Source organism: Castor canadensis, chromosome 17, assembly GCF_047511655.1.
Source record: "Castor canadensis chromosome 17, mCasCan1.hap1v2, whole genome shotgun sequence".
Taxonomy (NCBI): domain Eukaryota; kingdom Metazoa; phylum Chordata; class Mammalia; order Rodentia; family Castoridae; genus Castor; species Castor canadensis.
The window spans coordinates 45,275,902-45,298,340 of NC_133402.1; the positions used below are offsets into that span (position 1 = coordinate 45,275,902).

At 35.3% G+C, this 22,439-nt stretch overlaps 1 protein-coding gene across 1 annotated transcript in view; it reads left to right on the forward strand.

The window, feature by feature from the left end:
• Window positions 1-22,439, forward strand: part of Topaz1 (testis and ovary specific TOPAZ 1) — a 61,557-nt gene that overhangs the window by 16,712 nt on the left and 22,406 nt on the right. The window contains exons 6-14 of the mRNA XM_020157753.2: window positions 84-148; window positions 3,047-3,186; window positions 4,803-4,888; window positions 5,887-6,012; window positions 7,476-7,539; window positions 11,982-12,133; window positions 12,330-12,422; window positions 15,107-15,222; window positions 22,041-22,107. Of these exons, the coding sequence (XP_020013342.1) occupies window positions 84-148; window positions 3,047-3,186; window positions 4,803-4,888; window positions 5,887-6,012; window positions 7,476-7,539; window positions 11,982-12,133; window positions 12,330-12,422; window positions 15,107-15,222; window positions 22,041-22,107 (909 nt within the window). The remainder of the gene's footprint in view (window positions 1-83; window positions 149-3,046; window positions 3,187-4,802; window positions 4,889-5,886; window positions 6,013-7,475; window positions 7,540-11,981; window positions 12,134-12,329; window positions 12,423-15,106; window positions 15,223-22,040; window positions 22,108-22,439) is intronic.

The window sequence follows — 22,439 nt, forward strand, 5'->3', positions numbered from 1 at the left end:
ACATTCTGATAAATCTGTAAAACTCATAGTTAAATATGTAATACAGAGACACTTCTATCTTCTTAACCATAATCTCTTCACAGTGTAGAACTTCAGACAAGGCAACTATTAAAGAAGAAAAAGAAAACAATTGCGAAGTTTTCAAAAGGTCCGTAACATAATTTCTAACATAACTTTAATATAGGGCTGGCGGAGTGGCTCAAATGATAGAGTGCCTACCTAGCAAGTGTGAGGCCCTGAGTTCAAACCCCACTGCTGCCAAAAACAAAACAAAACAAACAAAAAACCTAATTTTAATATAGTCACTTATATAATTTGTATTGAGTGTATTTTTCATTCTTTGTCATATACTTCGCCTACTATGCCATAGGCCATAAATGGGTATGATTTAATTAATGTCTCAGATGTATCCAGGTGTAAAGGGTATCATAAGTTATTTTAAAGCTATCAATAAGTTTTTTGAGCCATTAAAATATTTTTGAGGAAAGATAAGGAGTAGTGAAGAAATGAAATAAAAAAAGAATGTATGTAACTTTTATGACAGAGAGACTGAAGTCAAATGAACATTGCATTTAGCAAGAGTTTTACATGGATGCAGTGATTCATGCTGAGACAGTGTACTCACTAGAACATAAAACTGTGTTAGTGACCACCTGGTCCATTCTCCACCCTCATCTTGCAACTGCAGCAAGGCATATCTAGGCCAGAGGATGAGTGTGTTCAAGTTATTCAGGTTCAGGCAGTGATTTCAAAGTGCAGATCCTCAGAGCAGCAGAAGCATGGGACTTATCAGCAATGGAATTGCTGGGTCTCACCCCAGACCTACTAAACCAGAAACTTGACATGAGGCCCATCAGTTTGTGTTCAACTAGAGCTCACCCCGATTCATGCTCAAGTGTGAGGAGAGGGCAGGTAAGAACTAGATGGAATAGAAGGCTAACTTTGGTTTCTAATGAAAGCATTTTGCTTGCAAACCAAAATAGTATCATTGCAACTTTCCAAGGTTTATGGTCAGATTGGCTCTGCCACAGTGACATCAATGTGACATTGGTCAAGTCACTACATCACTTTGGGCTTCAGTCATCCAATAAAAAAATAAAAGGGTTTTCTAGATAATTTCTTCTAATCTATAAAATTCCATAATTTCTATTTGTTTTAAATTGCTGCTTTTGTGACATATTCTTGGGGGAGAGTTTGATCACATATTTCAATGATATCCCAAGTCATGTAAAATTTTTCAATTCTATTAATGCTACTAAATTTAAACTGTTATAAGTACAAGCACCACTTCTTAATTGTTTTTAATTCTATGGCCCAGAAAACTTCCAGTGAAAAATCTTATTATTTTTTAAATTAAAAGATTATGATATCTGAGTGTTGGTATCCTTCTCCCAAGAAGTAAATTCATTTGTATCTATTATTCCTTGTTGCTTGAGTTATTTATTTTTTTAGATAAGTAACCACCAGATTGATTTTTCTAACAGAATTGGTTATATAGGATGTTGCATAGTAGGATGCAGTTAAAGCTTTTTACATCAGCAACCCTGGAACAATAACATTTGCAATGCCTCCTCTCCAGAGGAAGCTCTCAATGACTTATACAGGTTTATTATGTATACTTATCCTGGAAAATAGCATCTAAAGTAATCCCTCTTTATGCGCAAGGCATACAGTCCAAGATACCTCAGTGGATGCCTGACACTGCAGATAGTACCAAACCCCCTATATAGCATGCTTTTTCCCTGTACTTACATACCTACAGTAAAGTTTAATTTTTAATTTAGGCACAGTAAAAGATTAACAGTAACTAGTAATAGAAAATTATAACAGTATACTGTAATAAAAGTTATACGGGTGAGTACAGTTACTAGACTCCTCACATTTTTGTGATGTGAGGTAATAAATTGCCTATGTGAAGACCTAAAGAGAGGCAAATGGCAGGAAGGCATTGTGATGTAGTGGTAGGCTATTTGCTAAGGGCTACTCAAATAGGAGCAGGATAATACCATGAAAGTTGATCTGCTACCACTGCTTCTAAGTGACCAATATGTGACTAGCCTATGCCAGAGGGATACCAAATCTTTGCTCACATAGCAAAGATTTTAGAAATGCAGAAATTGAGGTTGGTTAATGTCAGTTAGCATCACTGGGCCCCAGACAAAGGGATAATTCACATCCCATGTAGGATGGAGCAGGCCAGGGGGAGATTTTATCACACTTTACAGAACAGCCTGCAATTTAAAACTTAAGAATTATTTCTGTGGGGGCAATGTAAATAATGTACAATACAAGTCTAATTGGAATTGTCGCTATGAATCCCCCCCATATAATGAATATATTCTAAAAAAATTATAATAAGGAAAAAATTTCTGGAATTTTCCATTTAATATTTTCAGACCAGATGAAACTGGTAACTGAAATTATAGAGTACAAAACTGTGGATAAGGGAGGGCTACTGCAATTCATTTCTTTGATTGCACTGTCAGTAGAATGGATGATTTTCTCTGGATTAGAATGCTAGCCTTGTTCCTCCTCATACTGTTTGTCTGGATGATCAAAAATATTTTGAGCCAGGTACAGTAGTGTGTGCCTGTAGTCCCAGCTACTCAGGAGATTGAGTAGGAGGCTGGCTTTGAACATAGGAGTTTAAGGCCAGTCTGAGTAACATAGCAAGATAAAAAATTGTTTTTGCTCTAGTTTTTGTCTGTTTTTTTTTAAACAAGGTCTTGCTATGTAGCCCAGGCTGACCTCCAACTCAAGATCTTCCTGCATCAGCCTCCTGAGTGCTGGGATTGCTCTAGTTTAATTATACTGCCCCATTCCTATCCCTATCCCCAACTATTAAACAGGTACTGCTCTTCCATTAAGATGGGACACCCTATTGAAAATATGAAGTATCATAATATAGTATATGACATATACATAGCATTAGGTTGTGTTTCTACTTTATTCTCATTACTTTAATATTCTAAAATATTGTAATTTTTATTTTAAAACAGTATTTCAAAAAATTAAATTTTGATTTCGTTTTTTTCTGCTCACATAGCAAAGATTATAAAAATGCAGAAATTGAGGTTGGTGAATGTCAGTTAGTATCAGTGGGCCCCAGACCTCTGTGCTTGCCATTGCCTCCTTTGAATCGAAGTGGTCATCAGGAAGACACAGTACCAAAGCCCTGGATGAATGGTAATACTTGTTTTCTTAGTAAGATCCTATTGGCTTTTAGTTATATAGAAACTATAAGAAGATATTTCCACTAAAAACAAAAAAGGTATAAAAAAAATAGAAACAAGTGTGGAATATGTTAAAATTAGATTGTTTAGCTTTCCTTAGTTCTTTTGAGGGTACAATTTCTGAACTATCTGTATTTTTGTGATAGTGGTATTACCAGAAATATCTAAGATACTCATATTTTAATTGATTGTATATGTTTAGGATGTGTGTCAGTTTTTTTCATAATTCATAATGCTCTGGGCAAAAAGAGCTCCACTGGAGAATAAATTTAAGAACTATAAAATCTCTGTGTCTAGTGTTTAATTCTGTGCTTCTTTGTACTGACTTCATGCTGCCTGGTATTGTGTACTCTGCAGAATGACCATGATGGTCATGTGTTTAATCTTAGAAAGTCTTAGCCTGCACAATTCAAATCACTGTAAAGCTATACAGCCAATTTTCAACTTGTTTCACATTATATCTGGATGCTATTGAGATAAAACATATAAAGCAGTTTTAATTTTATATTTAGAAAAGAATGTTTCTAAATGCCCAAATTCTCATTTTAAAAGACCACCATAAGGAATATGATGTTTGGTGACTTAATCAGCTTGTGCTGCAGTAGCAAGTACCACAGGCTGAGCAGGTTCTCAGGGTTCTGGAGGGTAGAAGTCCAAGATCAAGGTTCTACCAAGTTCAGTTTCTGATGAGGGAAGCCACCTTTTTGCTAGATTCACCTATCCATTTCTCTGTGTATACAAAGAGAATGGGAGCTCTTTGCGGAGGGAGGGGGTTGTTTCTTCAGTACTAAGTTTAAACTCAGGGCCTTGTACTAACTAGATGGGCACTCTACTACCTAAGCCACACCACAGCTGTTTTATTTGGTTATTTTTGAGATAGAGTCTTGCATTTATGTGCCTGGGATGGCCTGGACCATGATCCTCCCGTTCACACTTCCAGCATAGCTGGAATCATAGGCATGAACCACTGTACTTAGCTTTGGTGTCTGTTCTTATAAGGGCCCCACCCTTAGAACTTCATTCTGCCTTGGCTAGGAACATGGCTCAAGTGGTAGATTGCCTGCCTAGCAAGCCTGAGGCCCTGAGTTCAAATCTTGGTATTGCCAAAAACCCCAAAAATTCTGTTTAGCCTTTATTATGTCTGAAGACCCTACATCCAAATACAGTCACAATTGAAATATAGGAGTACAATCTGTGAGTGTTTCAGGGGACTCATGAGGACCCAATTGAGTCCTCAACACCTGGGTTTGTCAGTATTCTTCCTTTAGAAGGGTTTATGTGTAGTGTTTGTTTAAGTTAGATTCACATCATTTGAATGCAGTGCTCAATGCTACTACAAGAGGCTTTTTGGCAAGTTACCTGCCAAACTTAAAAATTTTAAATTTAGTCTAGAAACGATTAAAGGTACTCAAGATATATATCATTCTCTAACACACATGGCAACAGTGTGCAAATTGAATATGAATATTCCAAAATGAAACTTGAAAACAGATACCAGTGACTATTTCATCATTATATGGAAAATAAGTAGTAACATTGGTGTGTAATGCCATTCTAAATCATTTCTAGATTTCAGATTTCCAGGAAGACATTCTGTCTTACAGCTGCAGAATCCTGAAACTTGTGAAATATTTAAAAGAGAAAAAAATATAGGGGTAAGTCCTCTACTTTAAAAAATAATAACCTGAGCTGCACTTGGTGGCACACACCTGTAATCCCAGCTACTTGGGAGATGGAGTGAGGAGGATCTCAAGTTTGAGGCCAGCCCAGGTAGTTAGGGATACCCTAGCTCAAAAACTTCCTATGACTTACAACCCATACTTTGGATCCTTTCGGTTGTATTTCCCTACCATCATTTTTAAAGCAGTTTGACATGCAGGTTTTGAATGAGGGTTACTGACTGGACATAGAAAATAAAGTGTCAGAGGATGTTCACAAATAATGTAAGGGAGTCAAAGCAGAAAAGGAGGAACATCCAAAGCAGAAAGTATAGGATGAGTAATTCCCTGTGAAAGAGAAGGCTGGCAATACAAAGCAGCTTATGGGAAATTTTGTTGTGCAAAGCTTCACTGTACCATTTGCCTTTTCCTATTAATCACAAAAGCTAAGGAGAATTTCAATAAATGAATTCACCTGGAATGTGCATATTAAAATAGAATTAGCTTTTTGTGAAAGTGGCGGCAAATGCAGGAAAGAGGAACTGTATAGGCTTTTAAAGACAGGCGAAGGGAGTCTGGGATAGTTCTATAATTTCCCCCTTAGTTTTAGTGTAAGCCTAAAACTGCACTAAGTTCTCAAAAATATGAAGTAATAACTTTGATGGAATGTTTTCCACTAAAAATTAAGAAAATTCAAACAAATCACTCTAAATTGGTTTTTATTTTTTAAAGTGTACATTATTTAGAGTTTTATTTTTCCCTAGCAAATTAGTAAGCAATTCATCTTGAGACTCTTCAGAATATATAATATTTTTGTTGCTTTGGCGGTTGGGTCTGTAGCTCATGGTAGCGTATATGCTTAGCATGTATGAAACTTTAGGTCTGAGCCGTGGCACCACAAAAAATACATACAGAAACATAATCTGTTTCAAATGGTTTCTCAGTTGACTGTGTTTTACAATTAACATAGAAAGGGAATTTTTCTAATTTTCTAGGTGTTCCAGAAGCCCCTAGGGTTGATGATTCCCCATAGATATTGCAAATTTCATTTTAATACATTACGCGGCTGTGAGCGATCACAATGCAAGTTTGCTCATGTGCCTGAGCAAGGGGACGAAAAGGTAAAACCTCTAATCTTAAAGTATGGATTGTTTTGCTATCTCAGTCATGCATTTTAATTTAGATTTTCATTTTCATCCAATAGCATAGATAAGTTTTGCCTGGTTTTGTGCTTTATATAAATGGAATCATACAACATGCATCATTTTGTATGTGGCTCACTTTTCATTCTTCTTTTAGTGCACAGGTTCTTGCTATGTCTTCTAGGCTGGTTTCAAACTGCTGGGCCCAAGTGATCCTCTGCCTTGGCCTCCTAAGTAGTTGGGGCTACAGGTGCATGCCACCACACCCAGCTTGCCTATTTTTGAGATCCATCTATATATTTCCATGTAATTTTCTATGTTTCTTCTTACTGTATAATAGTTAATAATCCATTCTGCGTGTTTATCAAAATTAATTTATGGATAAATATTGCTATTGGTGGGCATTTGGGTGGTTTACGTATATGGATGTTAAAATAGTGATACTCTCATTTTTTTCATGTCATTTGGTGAACACATCAATAGTTTATACTTAAAACTAGAACTGTTGGGCTCTAGGGTGTGCATATGTTCAAATCTTAATAGATGCTGAACAAGTTTCCAAAGAGGTTGTAGCACTTTGTTCTCACCAGCAGTGTCTTAAAGAGTTCTGGTTACATCACATCCTTACCAGCTGCAAGAGCTGGTATGGTCAGTGTTTTAATTTTACCATTCTGATGAATGGGTAACAATGCCTTCTCTGATTGATAAAGCTGAGAATATTTCAAATGTTTATTGGACATTTGGATATGCTGTTTTTGGAAATACTTAGATGTTATGCCTATGTTCTATGAGTTTATCTCTTCCTAACCAATCCACAAAAGCTCAGGATACAGGTTCTTTGTGGCAAATATCTTTTACTACTTTCTAAGTTTCCTTTTCATCCTCTTAAAGACGACTTTTGAGTAACAGAATTTCTTAATTTTTATAGTACAGTTTGTCAGTTATCTTCTTTTGTGGTGCTAATTTTTACATTCTATTGAAAATACCTTTGCCAAGAATATGTGCTCTTACATTTTTCCTTTTAAAAGTTTATTGTCTTACCTTTTGCATTCTGAGCTCTAATCCAGCGGTAGTTGATTTTGTTTGATACGAGAAGAGGGTCAAGATACATTCTCCCCATGTGGACTTCCACGTGACCCAGCAACCATTTATGAAAAGACCATTCTTTCCCAACTGCACTGCATTTTCGCATTGTAAATCAGCTGACAGTGGATGTATGGGTCTCCTTCTGCACTTTCTGTTCTAATAATCAATCAATGTGTTTATCCTCACACCAGTAAATGGTTACTTTTAAAACAAACGTAATGAAGTTTTTGTTATACATTCGGTATACCTTTCAAACCTGTGAGTTAACTGAATATCAACTTCTTTATCTCCATGCCTTAAGTTCATTTTAAAATTTTGAGATTAAAGGTAATTTAATATTTTTATGACTTTTATAGGTTTGCATGGATGTGTTTAAGAAATATATAAGTATCAATGAGCTGTGTTTGCTACAACGTGCAGGTATGAAACAACTGAGTGATTATTACAAGTTTATTAATATGGATATTTTCACAGTGTGCTATTGTTATGTCTTCTAGTTTGAAAATTTAATACTTCATAAGTATGAAAACTAAATGCCTTACTTAAGAGTGGCTCTGTTGGCCTTAGAAAGGATTAAAAATTAACATGGTATTTTGGTTAATAAAAAATTATCAACTCAACACTATAACTCTCTTATGTACTAATATTTTCTTGACCTAGAAATCTCATTTACATTTGTAAGATAGAGAAAGGCATTATTAGTTAGCCTTTAAGTTCATCTGAAGTGCTCCTTCAGAACCTGAATCTTCCCACTTCATCCTTCTCTTTTCACACTTGTCCCAGGTCACCAGGGCACCATCTCCAGTGAGTCCTGTGCAGTTCCCTCAACATGCCCAGCTGTGCTGTAATTCAGTGCTGCCCGTGCTCTGTCTGTCCCAGATGCCCTTTTTCCATCTCCTCACCCATGGCAAAGACCTGTTTAGCTTTCAAGGCTTACTCATAGCAAATAGGATTGCCTCCTTTATGAGGCCTTTATGTAATTCCACAGCCCTATCCCATTCTTTGCCTCCATCTCCCTGTACAAGGTTGTGAACCCCAAGAGGAAAAGAAGCAAGCTTTGTTTAAATTTGTCGCCTTACATAGCCATCAAAGCTACACAGTGTGGTGATAATCACACTGCACAGCTTCATATTCATCTGCTTGAAATCTCATTCAGATAAATACAAAGTCTTTGACAAGTTTATCATGTTGTTTTGCTGCTTATATCATCCCCCCATGGAGGATTAGAGGAAGCATCTAAGAGACTTTATCTTTAGCAAAGAAGTAGGTAAGGTAGAGGCAACAGGACCCTACATGGGAACACACTTGTGACCTGAGGTTCTGTAATGAGCCAAGGAGGAGAAGCTACATGTGGTAGATGTGGATGCATTTCTAAATTCTAGGAATAATTCCACAGCATGAGAACAAGAAGAAAAGAGAATGGCATGGAAAAGGTGCAAAACTCAAAATTGCAGATCCACTATGGCCAAAGGAGAAGTATCTGAGTTTAGTTTTTAAATAGTGAATATAGAAACCAAAAAATAAGAACCTATAACAAAATAAATATAGGAAGTTGTCAAGAAAGTGTGCAATTATTTGGTGTGAAAATAGATACTTAGATAACGGAATAGAATAGATAGCTCAGAATGACCACGTTACGTATAAAGGGTTTTAGTGTTTAGAAAGACCATTAGACTTGAGAAGAAAACCACTCAATAAATGTTAAGATAATTGGGTAACAACCTAGAAACAGAAGCTGTGAATACCATCTGCCTAAAGTGTGGATCTAGGCTCAGGTTTTATGAAGGAGAGGCCTAGGGGACCATTTTGGTACACAAGGGGAGATAGTTGAATGGGTTGGACTTCCCCCCCAGTTAACCATAGGTCTTTATCTGTTTTATATTTGAATTCCCACATAAAATTGTTTGTAGAAGTCCTTTTTATTTCTAGCTTTTTACTTAGAAATATTTTTAAATATATAAAAAGTTACAAAAATAATACAAAGAATACTCATATATCCTTACTTTGTCATTTGTACTTATTGTGTGCTGTCCTCCCCACCCACTCTGTGTGTGTGTGTGTGCGTGCATGTGTGTGTGTGTGCGCATGCATGTGCGCATAATGCAATGACCACTTAAAGGTAAGTTGCATGAATCATGGCCCTTTACTCCTAAGTACTTCAATGTGTATTTTCTTAAAGAATAGGATATCCCTGTTTGTAATTTTGTCTAGTCTATTTGCCATCACATTTTGTCCATTGATTCTGTAATATCCTTTCCCTCTCTCTTAGACTCTTAGATTTAGTCCAGGATCAAGTATTCATTCCTTATCTCTTCAGCCTCTTTTACTCTGGAACATTTTCAGTCTTTGTGTGTGTGTGTGTGTGATAAAATATGCATAACATTTATTTTAAGCATTTTTAAGTATACAGTTCATTGCCGTTAAATGCCTTCATGGTAATATGTAACCATCACTACCGTCTATTTCCAAAACTTTTTCATTTCAGACAAACTCTACCCATTAGCCAATAACCCTTCATTGTGTCCACCCTCCCAACTCCCTAATAACCTCTAGTTGAATAGACTTTGTCTGTTCTAGGTACGTCAAATAAGTAAAGTCATACAATATTTGTTCTTCTACGTTGGCTTCTTTCATAATGTTCATCCATGTGTTAGAATTTCCTTCTTCTTTAAGGCTGAATAATATTTCATTGTATGTGTTTGCCACATGTTTATCTGTTCATCTGTTGATGAATGTTACCTTTTGGCTGTTGTGATTAATGTTGCCCTGAACCTTGATGTCTAAGCATCTGTGTGAGTCCTCCTCTCAGTTCTTTTGGGTATGTACATTGGCCATCTTTTCATCTTTTATATTTGAATTTCCACATAAAATTTCCAGAAGTTTTATGACTAAAGCATTTGAAAAAACTCCTATTTAGCATAAATCAAAATGAATAAATACAATAACAATTCAGTAGGAAAAAAACTAAGATTTTTTGAAAAGTCATAATTTCTGTGATTTAAAGTAATCAAAGGAAATAAAAGATATAAACTTGATCATATAAATTTAAACTGAAAAAGGCTATTAGAATGTTTTAAATTTACCATTGATATATACAGAAGTATTCTGATTTATGAGAACACTAGTTCATTCATTCAGCTGTTTACAAAGGCATGAATATTGTTTCCTCTTGTGAGAATTAGAAACCAGATCTGGGGAGGAAAATCCAGTGGTTACTGGTCCACCAGAATCTTGAGCTCCTAATCAAAGAAAGGAGTAAAATTACCCGATTCTGGTAAGTCATTGGTCAAGTATCAATTGTCTGAATTGACAAAACTTTTTAAAAAGCAATGTAGCAGTTCATATCAAAGCTATTAAGTGTTCAAACCTTTCTTACCCAACAGTCTCACAGGGAGAATCATTTTAAAAGGAGAATTTATATTACAAATTTTAAGTAATGACAAGAAAAAGGAGGATTGCATGGCAAGGAGTGGAGAGTTTACATGCACTAACAGATTCTTTCCAGCTTCTCTTTTTTAAACACTGCAGGTCCAGTTTTATTAATGAAATTTATAGTAGCAGACCCTCTGTATTTTGCATGCTATCAGTTGATCTGCTTCTACATAAGCAACTATGTAAACACTGCAAAAAAATAGCAAGAACTTATCTGTGCCTAAGGAAAATAAATGCAGAAAACAAAGCACCTTTGTAACAAAGTTGAATATTATTACACCATATTATTGAAGTTTTTTAAAATTATTGTAATGTTAACATTAACTTTTTTTATTTTGTGATACTGCGTTTGAACTTGGAGCCTCATACTTGCTAAGCAAGCCATTTAAGCCTCCAATTCTTCTGCTTCAGTTGTTCAGCTAGGGTATCATGTTAACTTTGTGCATGTAGACTTGGACCACAGTCCTCCTACCTGTCCCTTCCAAGTAGTGAGATTATGGGTGTGCGCTACCATACCTGGCTTATTTTTGAGATTGGTCTTCCTAACTTTTGCCCAAGCTGGCCTCCATCCACAGTCCTCCTATCTCTGCCTACCAAATAGCTGGGATTACAGGAGGGTATCACCAGGCACAACTTTAAATTTTTAGTTGTGTTACTGAACTTTGTCATTAGCTGCTGACTTTTACAAGCAATAGCAGGTAATCCAGCTAGTAGTAAGTATTTCTAGTAGAAATAATTAGCACAAAAATAAAACCAAAAGTAATTTTTACTTAGCAATTTCAGCTAAGGTGTACAAATTTTGATCTAGGGAACTTTGATACTGGAAAAGAATCGGTGAAATGATCTCAATTTTAATAAAATTAATGGGAAAATTGGACATAGTTTAAATGTAGTATAAAAATAGATTACGGAATTGGATGGACATGAAGACACTGCTTTATCAAGGGAAAGTAATCAGCATTGTTGTCATTTGTAGTAGAACGTCCATTATCATAACCGGAATCCAAAACATCCTGAAGGTAAACCTGTTGGTGGGGTTAAAACAACAGGAATGAGTAAGTGCAAAATAGTATGCATCCACTACCCATCACACAACTTCCTGCATGCCCAGGCCACACACAAGCCTCCGGACATCCTGGGAGCTTGGAACTGTGATGCATTGTCATTTTGTTTTTGTTTTGTTTTTTGTGGATAGTACATGAGTTACCTTCCAGTCTAATGGCTGAACTTGCTTTGTTGACTTCAAATGTTATTGCCATTTTGACTTGTGCTTTCATTTTCATCAAATATTGCTGATACTGATCAAATACTTTTGATATTTCTGGTAGCTTTCAAAAAAGAATTTATACTATGTCTTTATAGACAATCATCCAACTTAAGAATGATGGATATCTTAAAAGCAGCAAATGACTATATTTTTTCACTTGCAGTAAGCATATTTATGGAGTACTACAGAAAATTTCCTCCGGGTGTATACTTTGAATTACAAGTGCTAAATGACCTTCTAATTTCTTTACTCGAGCGTTGTTTATTGAAAGAAGTATTTCAGGTGGTAAACATCAGCATAATGTGTAAAATGCTGGTAAGTAACCTAAAATATATTTAATATTTTAAGCTAATTTCTTTGTTGTATTTGTTTTTAAAGTTAACAGTTAAATTTCTGTATTTGTTGAATACTTCCTAGAGAACATGTGTTTTTCAGCATAACTGAATTTGAGAAACTTAAGGTATACTAAAAGAAGACATAAAAATGAGTGTAATTTTTTTGTTTTATCCAGCCTGCTCTGAATATAATACTAAAAATATTTGAGTATGTGGCAACTATGAAATTAAGGAATGCCGTACCTGCTTTAATTGATGTTTTTTGCAAGGTATGATTTTGTCTTTTATTCTCTAATACTTAAAAACCAAAAAAAAATGATTATTTCCACATTATCCTTGATCTGCCTTTTATTTATATTCTGGATGTCAAAAAATTCTATTTTCAGAAATGTTTTTTTCTCCTCAAATAGTTTGTAAACAGACTCCAGGGGCTGGACAAACCTTCCCCTTAAATGAATAGTTGCAAGCACTTAGGGGACTGCTTTCCAACTTGTAAACTGCCTTCATCTCTGTTCCTGAAGTATGACTAAAGAAAATTCTTTCTCCAAAAGATTTGAGATCATGTTCAACAAAAATAAACAAATCATCTGGGCACTGGTGGTTCACACCTATAATCCTAGCTACTCAGGAGGCAGAGATCAGGAGAATCGAGTTTCAAGACCAGCCTGGGCAAATAGTTCACAAGACCCTATTTCAGAAAAACCCATCACAAAAAAAGGGCTGGTGGTTTGGATCTATGTGTAGGCCCCAAGTTCAAGCCCCAGTACAAAAATAAATAAATAAAAATAAATCAATGTATAAATAGAAAATTTTGACTAAAACAAAATGGAGAGAAACATGAAAGCACTAAACAAAAAGAGAAGTAAGAATTTTTAATGCTTTCAAAAATAAAATTTAAAATTTTGTTGAATATATTCCTAAAATGTGGTACTCCACCAGCCATCCACTTCAGAATAAGCCCCATGGTAGGAAAACCCCCAATTTGCTTTTGGAAACTCTGTAACCACCCTAGCAGGTAAACATTTTAGTATATACCTCTTGTTCCACATTGTAAAACTTGACAGAATTTCTTGCCTAGAAATTTTTTCTAATCAGAAGTTAGTAATCTATAGTAGTTGTAGAAAGCCTCAGTAAAGATCCCATTAATTGTCTGATACTGAATAACCTGGTTTTCTACAAAGCGTATCCTACTTATATCCAAATAAGGGTCCCCTTAATGGAAATAGCTAGCAAAGACAACAGTTTTTGCATGGCTCCATGATAGCCATGCATGTCTAAAAGTTGTAATGCCAGTACCAACTTAGCTATAGAGACTGTTTCAGCGTTCAGTGATGATAAAGCCACATTATCATCATGGAGAAAGGTTCTTTTCCTCCTTACTTCAGCAGTTTGTTGTACCTCCATCTAATTGGCATTTATGAGGGTACATCTTCTCAATGAGAAGATGTCACTGAGAAGAGAAACTCAGAACTAATTTTTTATGGGTTGTTACCTAGTTTGTCAAAACATAATTTATGTTTACACTGGTTTGCCAGCAGTGTTAAAGGTCAGATTTTTAAGCATATCAGTAACTATTCATTTGCTATTTCATGAACTGGTTTGAGTGTCCCTGTCCATTAAGTCAGAAGGCACTGCATGCTCAGTAAAGCAGACAGACCAGCAGGAGTCTCTCACATGTTACAGAGCCTAAAGAATCATGGCACTTACCACATTTCCTCATAAGGTAGTAGGCTACTAGGTTTAGGAGAAGAACAGTTTTTCTTTTTTAAAATAAAATTGAACATTTTTTGAGTCCAGAGGAGTTAAGATACACAGTTTAAGGATTTGAGCCTACTCTTTAGAACAGACTTTACGTAGTTATTTTTACAAAGCTTTTCACTAAAACTAGTCTCAATTGAGGTTTAATCATATGACTTATAGTGGAGTTTCTAGGACCCACTCATAAGGTGCCACCAAATTTGAGGCAGTTTTTCCTGAGAGTCTGAAGAGAAGGAAAAATCTCCCAGCAGCATTTTACTACTAGCCTTCACTACAGGAAATTGTCTCATCAATTTTAAGTTGTAACAACCAAATGACAACATCTCACTTAGACATTTATTATACTTGATACTTAAGTAATTTATACATAAGTTAGATTTTCTGAAAAACAGAATACAATCATAGATTGTTAGCAAAAATGTTGCTCACAGAATTTCCAACACTGTTGAACTGGATTCTATTGAAAATGACACCTCATTCCCAGGGTAGCTTTAGAGGACCTAGTTAGAACACCTTTGGACAGAGGTCAGCATAAACTGCTCATCAATAGCCATGCCTTGGAAGAGCTGTCAGAAAAGATCTGCCTCTCATTCATCCATTCTTACACTGAAGCATCCAGATGCTCCTGCTCACTCTCTCCATTAGAGCCAAGGTGCGTGAAGAAGGCAGGAAATGAGGCACATGTGAATTAAGGAGAAAAACATTTTTTTGTTGTTGTTGTTAAAGTCAAATACTATATTATAATACAGTGGGCAGTCAGTCACCTAACCCATTAATTTAACAAGTAATTATTTTTTCCTCTGACCAAAGCCCAGGGTGAGGCATAAGACTAATACTTCTCAGGAAGCTTACAATCAGATGAGGTACAGATGCCAGTGCTATACTAAAAGACACATGGAGTACCAAGTAAGAGGTACAGGTGACAAAGTGGTTGAAATAACTTCGAGAATGGGAAGAAAATTCAGTTTTTAGAATCAAAATTATTATTTTCACTTTTACTTTAAATTTTTAAGCTAGGGAGTCTTTTGTAGTTCTCAATCATTTGAGGAAAATACACTTGAAAATTTTAAATGAGTTTTAATTCCACCTGCTTCCATGTTTCACTTATTTCATCTAACTTGGTTATTTTACACACATTGGCTTCTTGATTCTTTAACATTTTTATGAGAATGACTACTTTTTTTCTCTTCTACAGTTAGTTGAAGCTGGGATAATGCTTGAGCCAGAACACTTTAACTATATTGTTACACTTTTATACCAAGCACAGGCTTCCAAACAAGAAATGACTGCAGTTCTGGAAATTAAATCCAGGTGAGAGAAATCATTAAAATTAAGGCTAAAGTAGTGTATAGTTTAGTGGGGACCTAGAAAGGATGGATGCAAAGTACTTTTAGCTGTTCATGCTTGCCATCTTTCAGCTGTGTCCTACCATACATAGTCAGGCTGCCTCTGTTCAACCTCAACACATTTTTCTCAGTACCACATTTCACCTCAGTGTCCAGCACACTGAATGCAAAAAGAGTCTGCTTTCTATTTTACTACTATTTAATCCCACTTAATGCACTCTCTTATACAAATTACCTTAACGCTCTTTTCTCTTTCACTGACTTCCTATCCTGTTAGCTTAATAAAATGCCTTAATGCCTCTTCCTATTTCTCTATTCAGCTATGGGCTTTCAAAGCCACCCCCCCCCCCTTTTTTTTTTAAATCTCTAATAACTCTTACAGTATCACTATAGGGCTGGGGATGTAGCTCAGTGGTAGAGCACTTGCCTAGCATGCATCAAGGCCCTAGGTTCAATCCCCAGCAATGCAAAAAAAAAAGTAGTACAATAATATACCTGTATTGAGAAAAAGGAAAACCATGACTCTTAAAATCTCATCGAAGTAAAATGTACATAGGGAAAAGTATACAAATTAAAAGTGTTTAAATTAATCAGAACTTTTAAAATTAAATTTGATAAAGAACAAATGGTATCAGATATTAAAGTCCTTCAGAATTCCCAGAAGTCTTCAACAGAGAGCTTCCATGGCTATTTTTATGTCATTTATCTTTATGTTTTAGTGCAGAGGTTCCCAAACTTTCTTAGTTCAGAGTCCCTAGGCCAAAAGAAATACATTAGCAATCCTATGTGTTAAGTATTGAGGTCCAAACAAGGTAATAGTAGCATTTGTTCAGTGCCTGACAATGTAACTTGAAAATTTTAAAGAATCTGTCGTGCCCTGTGGGTTTGCCGTCGTGCCCTGGATGCTCATGCAGTTGAAGAAGTGCACCTCTAGGTAATAGTGCACCCCTTCAACCACAGCATTTATGTTAATTTGAGCTCTTCCAATTCTATTATTTTTACTTAACTACTGATAATTAACATTTGTTTCTGCGAAAACTATCACAATAATTCTTAGGGAACTACTTAGGAAGTAATTTTTTGAGAAAAATGCGGTTTATATAGCATACAGTTCTGGGATACAATCTGTTTGTAAGTAGAGTGCATCAAGATTTTCTTCCAAACACTGAGTTTATCCTTTCTTTCCCTGGACTATATGCTAAAATTTTTCCCCCCACTTTGGGCAGTGGAAGCCATGGCAGAGAGCTCAAGTGTCTAGCAGATGATAGTCTTCCTGCCAAAGTCAGTAGCAGTTTAATACAGGGCAAGTATGATTGTCAGTGCTCAAGAAAACAGCAGCATCCTCATGCCCAGGCAGTTGCAGAATGCCACCCTCATTCAGTGATTGGGAGTAGGGTCTGTTGGTGTAGGACAACTCCAGGAGAACCCAGTTGTAACTTTCAAATTTCCATGGTAACAGAACCGTATAGCTATTCTTAAGTTTGTTTCACAGCCCCTGATTTTGAAAATTGTATCTTTATACTCTGCCCTTGTGCTCCCACTTCAAAACAACTATATAGTATATTTTAAGATATATTAGTATTGGTGACCTATTTGATGAAATAGAGCAAAAAATAACTGACTAGTTAAAGAATATGGATTATGGTTGGGCATGTGGACAATACCCCAAGGCAAATGAGGGGGGCGGGGAAGAAAGTAGTATATATCTTATATTTGAATTTTCCAAATCTCTTTGACATGACCTTTTCTGGGCTAGGGAAATGAGTTTTAATGGACATTCATACTTTGACTTTTGTTACATTTTTAATAGGTTACTTTATAGTTCATTTGAAAAACTTTATAGTACATATGTCTGACACAAAGAATTTCAGCATTTTGTATTCAGGGCAGTATTGAGAATGTAAGTGTGCCTATAATCTAGGAAACTTACTAATATATTATTCAGTGATTGTTTTAAAACGTGACATTTAAGTATCTATAAGAATGACACAATGTAAAATGGAGAAAGTGTTTGTGGGTGGGAATCAGCTGGAGAGGAGAGGGTGAAGGAGACGTTGATGTGATTGAAGTACTTATACGCATGTATGAAAATGGAATAATGTAACCCATCAAAATTGTTTTAAAAGGGAGGGAGATAAAAATAATAGAGGGAGTGAATTTGATCAAAGTACATTATATGCATGTATGGAAAATCACAATGAAACCCCTTTGTATAATTAATATATGCTAATAAAAATAAGTATATATGAGAGCTTAAATCTGGCATTTTACTGTTTGTTTATTTCCTGTTACCCTTTCCTTGTCTTGGGATTATGTGAACATTTTTTAGAATGTTGTTTTTACTTTACTGAATAAACTGTTATAACTGAATAAAAATAAAAATTAAACATAATTTTGGTGATACAGTAAAAGCAGTCCTAAAAGGGTGATCTGTAGCCAAGAGCAAAACAAACTCAAAATAAACCTAAGAAATAAAATAATAAATAGTAATCGATGAAGCTGAAAACAAAAGGAATAAAACCAATAAAGCTTGGTGTGGTGGTTGATGCCTGTAATGCCAGTTACTCCAGAGGCAGAAGAATCTCAAGTTCAAGACCAGCGTGGGCAAAAAGTGAGACCCTATCAAAAAAACAAAAGGGCTGGGGTATGACTCAAGTGATAGAGCACTTGCCTAGCATGTGCAGGCTCCTGATTTCAATCCTTACCTACTGTAAAAGAAAAAAATTGATGAAACAAAAAGCTGTTTCTTTGTAAAGATCAGTAAAACTGATAAACCTCTAGACTAAGATAAAAAGAGCAGGCATTAATCATAACTATCAGGAATAAAACAGGATATTCGTAAAGATCCTTCAGCAATTAAAAGGGTTCTAAGGGATTGCTTTGAGTAACTTGACAAACTCAGCAACGAACATGAAGTAGAGCATTTTCTAGATCACGTGAATTAGTCCTAACTATTGAAGAAATTGAATCCATAATTTCTGAAAAAGCCTTCCTCAAGGACCACATAATTCCACCAGTTATTTTAAATCATTGTGAATTTACACTATCTTCTGGAAAACAGGAAAGGAAATACCAGCATAGTTTGAGCCTAGTATCACCCAAGTGTTGAAAACAAGACTATAAACGAATCTCTTGTACGCTTAGATGTAAAATAGGAATAAAGGACAAAGGATTTAACATAAAGAAATCTGTAAGAAATATATAGCAAACATCACACTACATGAAAGACTGACGGGTTTTCTTCTAGGATTGAGAACAAGACAAGGATATCTTCCTGTGCCTCTGTTATTCAACATAGTATTGAAAAGCCTAGCCAGCATAACTCAAGAAATGGAAACAAAAGGCATACAAATTAGAAAAAAAAGAAAAAAACCACATATACTGGTGGCATATATTTTCTACATACATGGCAAGGAATCTACCAAAAATAGTCCAAGCTTGCAGAAGAAAGATCAACACAAAATCAGTCATGTTTCTATGTACTAGGAATGAAAATGTAAAGCAAGCACCATTTATGATGGCTCAAAAAGGTGAAATATCTAGGTAAAAATCTAACAACACACATCCAACTTGTATACTGGACATTACAAAATACTGATGAGAGAAACCAAGAGAGATTAAATAAATGGAGGGACCTACTATTATGAATTGGAAGGTTATATATGATGAAGACATCAGTTTTTCCTAAACCTACCCTTTAGTTTAATGCAATTCCTTTCAAAATCCTAGCAAGATTTTTTTTGTAGGTATAAAAATGTTTATTCTAGCCAGGCATGTTGGTGCATTCTTGTCATCCCAGCACTTAGGAGCTGAGATCAACAGACCATGAGTTTGAGGCCAACCTGGGCTACATGGCAAAACCCTGTCTATAAAAACACTTATTCTAAAATTTATATGCAAAATTAAAACACTTCTAGTGCTAAAGCAAGTTTTGGAAAAGAGGAATAAAGTGAATATTCACTCAACTTGTTGTTAAACCTTACTATGTAACTAGAGTGGAGGGAGGGAAGAACGAGTTAGAAAATTGGACCATTCAAAGGCTGTGTTTACATCTTTGGTACCAACTGTCTGCTCTTGTTTTTTCCCCCTTTTACTGTTGGGCTGTTTGCTCTTTAAGCTGTAAGAGTTCATGATATATTACAAATATTAGGCCTTTGTAGTATATATATTGCAATTTTTTTCCAATTTGGTTATCTTTTGACTTTTGTAGTGGCAAAAACTACTGTTTTCATGCGACTTAATGCGCTAATCCTTTTATTGCCTCAGTTTTGAGATAAGGTTTGTTTCGGTTTTTTGTCTTGCTTTTTTTTTTTTTTAATTGCTTCTGGTTTTGAGACATAACTTCCCAACCCAGCATCTTAGGGAACTTAGCCACACTTTCTCTTCTACTTACATAATTTCATTTTTACAGTTAGGTTTCTTATCTGCCTGGAGTTTATTCTTATATGTTGTGAGATATATATTTAATTTTATTATTTCTAAATGATTATGCAGCTTTCCCAGCAACATTTACTAAAAAGCCCATTTTTACTTCTTGTGATTTCACATGTCACCTTTATCATGTACTAAATTTCATATGTACCTGTGTACAGTGTTTCTGCACTTTTATATTTTATTCCTCTGGACTGTTTAGTCACTATTTCACTATACTTAATTATAAAGCTTTCAGTATTTGGTAGGGATAATCCTCTTCATAGTTTTTTGTTTTGTTTGGTTTGGTTTGGTATTTTCCCGGCTCTTCCTACATTTGTTTTTCCATGTATTTAGTGCCAACTTCTTAACTCCATATATAGTAGCCTATTGGTATTTTTCTTATAATCACATTAAATTTGTAAATTTTTGAAAATTGACATCTTTATAATGTGTCATCCTAGTCAAAAACAAGGAATGCCTTTATTTAGGTTTACTTTTGTGTCTTTCAGGAGTGTTTTATAATTTTCCTCACATAAGTAATTAGTTTTTTGGTACTGTTGCTACCCTTGTGTACTATTTTTTGACTGTTGATTTTTGTTTGTAAATATTATGTTTTGCTGTTTTACTCTGAAGTCATTACTGTTTGATTTAGTTTCATCCTGGAATCTGTGAGGTTTTCTAGGTATACTGTCATATAAACTGCAAATAGAGATGATTTTATTTCTTTACCATGTGCCTTTAAGTGGTTTGTCATGCTTGATTGCGTCAATTCATCCCTCTTGTACAAATTGAATAATAGTAGAGAAAGTGGACATTGCTTTGTTACTTATCTTAGTGGAAATGCCCCTAGATTTTTCCCATTAAATATGACACTGGCTTTAGGACTAAGGCATATATAACTAATCATTTTTAAGAAAGCATCCTCAGTCCATACATTCTTAAGTAGTTTTGTAACGAAATACTGGATTTTATCAGTCTTTTCAGTACCTGTGGAATTAGCCATGGTTTTTTCCTTAAATCTGTTAATACTGTATATGATACTGACAGGTTTTTTAAGGTTGAACTTTGATTGACTTCCTAAAATAACTGTGTGTACACCTTATATTAGGGATTGAACTCGGGCCTTGTGCTTGCACTCTACCACTTTAGGCCAGTGCTTTTGCTTTTAGTTTGTCTTTCAGATAGGGTGTCTTGCAGCTCTAACTTTGCCCAGGCTCCCCTCTAATCAAAGCTTTCCTCCTCTGCTTCCGCAGTAGCTGGGACCACAGGTTCTCACTGTCATGCCCAGCTTGTTTTTGAGATAGGGTCTCACTAACTTTTGCCCAAGCTAGCCTTGAACCTAGCTCTTCCTACCTCCACCTTCCAAGTAGCTGGGACCACAGGAATGCACCACTATCCCTGACTCATGGAGAGTAATTTTCTTACTGTGGTCTTGAAATCTGTTCATTAGTACTGAATTTCATTTTTGCATATTTGAATCATAAGTGATACTGGGTTTTAATTTTCTTTTTTGTTCTATCTAATTTAGATACCAGTGCTATTCTTGCTTCATGAAAGGAATTTGGAAGTTGCCTTTCCTTCTTAATGCTGTAGAATAATTTATGGAGCATTGGGACTAATTAGCAAAATCAGCCCCATAGTTGAGTATTACACAGTACTCCTAGTTTAATGGCAGGCACCCTCTTCTTTCCTCTTTTCTGTCTTTTCCTCTTTACAGTTTCCAGAGGGCACTTCTTTTATTTTTGTCCTTTTTTTTTTTCTTACCCAAAAGCTATGCATTACAAAAAAAAAAAAAATGCCTCCTTTAAATCATACAACTTTTAAGTTCCTCCCTGTGGTCTATGTTCTGATCAACTCAGATCCTTTGTTTTTATTTTTAGCACTTTTAAACTTGGTATGGACTTTCTTTGTGTGTTTTTAATCAATATTAGGTCCTCCCAGTGGTTTCTCTCTTCACTTGCCCCCCTGGCTTTTTCTTTTTTCTTTTTTGTTTTGGTCTTTGTTTGCCACAGACCCTGTGAAGCAGTGAGGGTGAGATAGTTGCAGTTACTGATCATGTGTTGGGAGTTAGTCTTTTTTCTTTTTATTCACAATTATTTTGAAGTTTTAGCAGTCTCTGGCAAACTAAAGTTATGGCTCATGTGGAATTAGGTTTTCTGTCATTGCCTATGGTTGGAGAGGAGATAGTGTAAGGTAGATAGCTATATAATTACTTTTTTTCAGCTCTAAATAATTTTAGAGTATATTTTGCACATTCACTTTCTCAAGTTTGATGTACAAACAGGTCTCAGATGTAAAATATAAAACAATTAGCAATAGTGAATGTGGGGGTTAAAGATATGCATTACTAACCCTTTTCTGTCATTAAAGGTTACAAATGAGACAATTTAAAAAGAACTGGAAGTATGATTTAGATTCAGCCTTGAATGAAATAGAGGTATGACATTTATTTTTTAAATAACTTGATGGAATCTCTGAAAAATCACTAACAATGTTTGAATAATTCACTTTAAGTTTTAGAAATGGTCACTATAGAAAATGCTCAAGGAAAAGAAAGTTTGACAGTTTTTTTCTACAAGCTAATGTTTTGAAATGCATACATTTTAAATTTCTAGGTTTGTGGTCTGGGGATGAAGGTTAGTGGTAGATCACTTGCCTGCCGAGCATGAGGACCTGGGTTCAATCCCTGGCACCACAAGAAAAAAAAAATGGAAATCTAGGGTTGTGTATTATTTTTAAATTAATTCTGAAAATAATTGTTTACTTTCA